Source organism: Camelina sativa, chromosome 11 (assembly GCF_000633955.1).
Source record: "Camelina sativa cultivar DH55 chromosome 11, Cs, whole genome shotgun sequence".
Taxonomy (NCBI): domain Eukaryota; kingdom Viridiplantae; phylum Streptophyta; class Magnoliopsida; order Brassicales; family Brassicaceae; genus Camelina; species Camelina sativa.
The window spans coordinates 9,787,150-9,791,584 of NC_025695.1; the positions used below are offsets into that span (position 1 = coordinate 9,787,150).

General features: G+C 41.1%; 2 protein-coding genes and 1 non-coding gene across 4 annotated transcripts in view; 1 reads left to right on the top strand and 2 right to left on the bottom strand.

The window, feature by feature from the left end:
• LOC104722648 (potassium transporter 3) lies at positions 35 to 1,984 on the top strand. Its single transcript, XM_010440849.2, has 3 exons — positions 35 to 159; positions 437 to 691; positions 762 to 1,984. Exons 1-3 carry the CDS (start codon positions 39 to 41, stop codon positions 1,859 to 1,861), a joined length of 1,476 nt encoding a protein of 491 aa, XP_010439151.1. The 5' UTR covers positions 35 to 38; the 3' UTR covers positions 1,862 to 1,984.
• On the bottom strand, positions 2,110 to 2,193 carry TRNAL-CAA. Its single transcript has one exon. It is a non-coding gene; the product is annotated as a tRNA-Leu (tRNA).
• The window catches only part of LOC104722649 (reticulon-like protein B1), a 6,899-nt gene continuing 4,966 nt past the window's right edge, over positions 2,503 to 4,435 (bottom strand). Inside the window, exons 2-6 of one of the 2 annotated variants that reach the window (XM_010440850.2) lie at positions 4,153 to 4,431; positions 3,446 to 3,626; positions 3,187 to 3,328; positions 3,032 to 3,101; positions 2,503 to 2,942 (exon numbers count right to left, since the gene is read on the bottom strand). In XM_010440850.2, the coding sequence (XP_010439152.1) occupies positions 2,773 to 2,942; positions 3,032 to 3,101; positions 3,187 to 3,328; positions 3,446 to 3,626; positions 4,153 to 4,420 (831 nt within the window). In that variant the 5' untranslated portion in view covers positions 4,421 to 4,431 and the 3' untranslated portion in view covers positions 2,503 to 2,772. Of the gene's footprint in view, positions 2,943 to 3,025; positions 3,115 to 3,186; positions 3,329 to 3,445; positions 3,627 to 4,152; positions 4,432 to 4,435 lie in introns of those variants that run through there. The other variant, XM_010440851.2, reaches the window with a different exon arrangement.

Genomic DNA, 4,435 nt, shown 5'->3' on the forward strand with positions numbered 1-4,435 from the left:
GATGAAGAAACAATAACATTTTGCAATCTCATGGTTCTATGCAGTTTGCGTTTTGTTGTGTTGTTTACCCGTGTCTGGTGCTTCAATACATGGGCCAAGCTGCGTTTTTGTCAAAGAATTTTTCTGCTCTACCTTCAAGCTTTTATTCTTCCATTCCAGGTAATAATTTGGTGAATCTCCTTTTCACGTCTCTTCCCTGTACCTTACTGCCTCTATGAATTCCATTACAAGTCTCAAAGTACTACAACTCAAAGGAATGTAACTGGCCTTCAGTGTTTGGGATGTCTTAGTGGTGGATTTTGTCCATGATGCATGTCTAGATCCAAAATTTCGGGTTTATTATTCTTTTCTGCAAGTAAAATGAATATTCATTCATGTGCTCCTCTTTGCTCATGTAGTTTGTCATATGTTCATGTCTTTTGTTCTTGTTTTTCAGATCCATTTTTCTGGCCGGTTCTCATGATGGCTATGCTGGCTGCAATGGTCGCAAGCCAAGCAGTCATATTTGCCACGTTCTCGATTGTCAAACAATGCTATGCACTGGGATGCTTCCCGCGCGTGAAGATTGTTCACAAACCAAGATGGGTCCTTGGTCAAATTTACATTCCTGAGATCAATTGGGTTGTCATGATCCTCACCCTTGCTGTCACCATTTGTTTCCAAGACACTAGACACCTAGCTTTTGCTTTTGGTAAGGGCTTAACCTTCCATAAAACTCATGATTTCCATCTTTATCATTAAACTAATCCTTTGTTCTCCAGGGCTCGCCTGCATGACTCTAGCCTTTGTGACAACTTGGTTGATGCCTCTCATCATCAACTTTGTCTGGAACCGTAATATCGTCTTCTCCGTCCTATTCATCCTCTTCTTTGGGACCATAGAACTTGTCTTCGTTGCATCAGCCTTAGTCAAAATCCCTAAAGGAGGCTGGATAACTCTCCTCCTTTCCCTCTTCTTCACATTCATCTCTTATGTATGGCATTATGGCAGTAGAAAGAAGTACCTATGCGACCAGCACAACAAGGTCCCTATGAAGTCAATCCTAAGTCTCGGCCCAAGCCTCGGGATCATCAAAGTCCCCGGGATGGGTCTTATCTACACCGAGCTGGCCAGTGGTGTCCCTGCCACATTTACTCACTTTCTAACAAACTTACCGGCATTCTATCAAGTTGTCGTCTTTGTCTGCTGCAAAACTGTCCCTATCCCGTATGTACCGCAGAAAGAAAGATACCTTATCGGCCGGATTGGACCGAAAACATACAGGATGTACCGATGTATTATCCGAGCTGGCTATAAAGACGTGAACAAAGATGGAGACGACTTTGAAGACGAGCTGGTGATGAGCATTGCCGAGTTTATTCAGCTAGAATCCGAAGGCTACGGCGGCTCAAACACTGACCGTTCCATCGACGGTCGGCTCGCTGTTGTGAAAGCCTCAAACAAGTTTGGGACAAGGCTGTCTCGGTCTATATCTGAGGCCAACATTGCAGGCAGCTCGAGATCACAGACAACAGTAACAAACAGCAAATCTCCGGCTCTGCTTAGACTGAGAGCAGAGTATGAGCAAGAGCTTCCGAGGCTGAGCATGAGAAGGATGTTTCAGTTCAGACCAATGGACACTAAGTTCAGGCAACCTCAGGTGAAAGAGGAGCTGTTTGATTTGGTAAACGCTAAGGACGCAGAAGTTGCTTACATTGTTGGGCATGGTCATGTGAAGGCGAAGCGAAACTCGGTGTTTGTGAAACGGCTGGTGATAAACGTAGCTTACTCGTTCTTGAGGAAGAATTGCCGGAGCCCAGGCGTGATGTTGAATATTCCTCACATTTGTTTGATCAAAGTGGGCATGAACTATTACTTGTGAGTTTTTGTTACTGATATTTCTGTGAGAGTTTTGTGGTTCAGAGTATTATAAATCTGGATATGATGTTTTCATTTTTGTAATATTTATAGTTTACTGACATTCTTATTTTCTTTCTTGGTTACCTTTGTGTTGCTGAGAACTCATGGATCAGTGAGTGTAATGAAGAAAAGCCAAAATGTATAGGATACATAAAACTCTGAACAGGTTAAATCTTTTCGAGCACAAATTCAAAATAAAATTATTCAATTTGTCAGAAGTGGGATTTGAACCCACGCCCTCTTACGAGGACCAGAACTTGAGTCTGGCGCCTTAGACCACTCGGCCACCCTGACTTGTTCTTAACTTTTCACACCGTGTATATTTAGCGAGATATTAGATGTTAGCCGATATCATTTTCTCACATTTATTACTTTTCTGGCAACGACGTTCACCAAACGTTCTTGGCGGTGGAAAGGCCATCTAAACCACCGAATCGTCCTTACAAAGATCTGGACCCCAGTTTCTATTCCTCTCGAAGGGATGAAAAGGTAGTAAGATACTGTAAACATTGAACTTTTTAAGCTTCTTACAACTTATCAATTCGATACTTATGCGGGGCCACAATGATTCCACTAACGAATGTAATAAAAGAGAAGATCGAGAAACAACAACAATAGTAACACATGATTGCAAAACTCAAATATCGTAAAATTCTTAGTTATATAGAGGCAGAGAGAGAAATATCACTACTTTTATCCCTCGACGCTGATCAACAATGACATAAACAACAAAAACAAAACAGTCAGGGAAATTCCAAGTTTTCATTCACATAACCGAACGAGCCACCTAAAAAAACTGCCCAAAACACATAAAACTTTCGATACCATTTCACAACACCCTTTTGCTAGCCACGGACAACGTTTGTGTAAAACCTAGTCTTTCTTCTTGTTCTTCAACGGGCCGAGAGGGATCTTGCTCAACACCTTCTCATCCAACACTGCATACTGCTTCTTGAGTTCAATCACGGCTTTCTCACCTAATGGATCAACTTTGTCTTCATACTTGTCATAGGCAAGAGGAACCGTGAAGAGTAGCACAAGGGCTGTTGCAGGACAATAAAATTTAATCATTCAGCACTCAGTGAGATAAGAGAAAGGAAAGCACCAGGTGATATGGAAGATTAAGCATTACCTATGTATGCCAATGTCAAGAAGTTGAAGCAGCCACCTAAGATTGAGAGAATCCATAGCCCGAAAATAGCCTATTCAATTCAACTGTCAAAATCAGGGTAAACATAAAAAGTACCAAGTCCCAAATAGTTTCTACTTAAGCACATTCAAACTTACAATGAGGAATTTCTTTAGCTCCCTTCCAGATGCAATTTCACGAAGAGAAGAGAATCCACGGTTGATCTCGATTCTGAGCCCAGACGCAAGCTGAAGGATAGGCTCTTCAGGGATATGAACTTCAGGAATCTTCGGTGGGGACCTGAGAGAATATCAATTGTTAACAACGCACAAGTGAACGATCTCAAGCTGAGACGCGTAAAAAAAAGGCATCTCAGACAAACTAACAATTTCACTAGATTGGTCAATAATAACTCACTTGTTAATGAACATGGTGGCATTAGACCACAGAAACAGCACAGCAAGAACAACAATCATCACGTGGCAGATAAGAGTAAGGAGGTGGTACTCCATCAACTCAAACAAAACCCAAGCGGCTGTAGCACCACCAAGTACACCACCAGACATCTTCTTGTTTTTCCACATGAATATATCAGCCGCTGCAAATACAGGATGAAGAATCAGTTTGTGCAAACATGACATATATTATACACAGAATCAATCAAACTAAAAACAACATGGTGGAACTTGATACTACACCAAACAATACTATCAAATTTTATAGTTCTCTAAACCAAGATAAAAGTCGTAGCATCAAAAACAATCTACAAAGCAAATGGTTAATCAAGTTTTCTAAAGGAACCATTTTTATGATCAAAACCATTCATTTAGAAAGAAACCCCCAAAATGTGACACTAAACCCTCAAAACCAAATGAACACGAATGGTCAATCCAGAGATCCACGAGTATAATAAAAACCCTAAGCCAATACAAAGCTCGCTGTATGCAGATTCAAAACCACAAATCTCACCATCTCCCAAAAAAAAAAAAACCTAATCCCAAAACGAGACATCGAAAAAACGAAAGAATCAACAAAACAACACAAATCAAAAACAGATCAAGCCAAATCACATAGATACCAACGAAAATAAAAACCAGATCGGGGGAAAAAAAAAAAAAACTTACGCTTTCCACCACCAAGAACCTTATGGACAGGCTTCTCCCTACCGAACAAGCGGTAAACTTTGGACTGCATAGACGAAGGGGAAGAAGGCTTCTTCTTCTTCTTCTTCTTCTTATCATCCTCATCATCAGACGATGAAGACGAAGAAGAAGAATCACCACCGTGATGGATCTTCTCCGATATCTTGTCCATCAACGATTCCCTCTCCACAACCTCAACAGCTGGCTCAGGAGCGATCACAGATTCATCGTGTTTATGTTCTTCCGCCATCGCACAAAGATCTTA

Excerpts from the sequence above, each read along its gene's own strand:
- LOC104722648 (XM_010440849.2), top strand. The coding sequence starts at position 39 with ATGCAGTTTGCGTTTTGTTGTGTTGTTTACCCGTGTCTGGTGCTTCAA. Across the intron at positions 160-436 it reads CTTTTATTCTTCCATTCCAG|ATCCATTTTTCTGGCCGGTT; the intron begins GTAATAATTTGG and ends CTTGTTTTTCAG. Across the intron at positions 692-761 it reads ACACCTAGCTTTTGCTTTTG|GGCTCGCCTGCATGACTCTA; the intron begins GTAAGGGCTTAA and ends TTTGTTCTCCAG.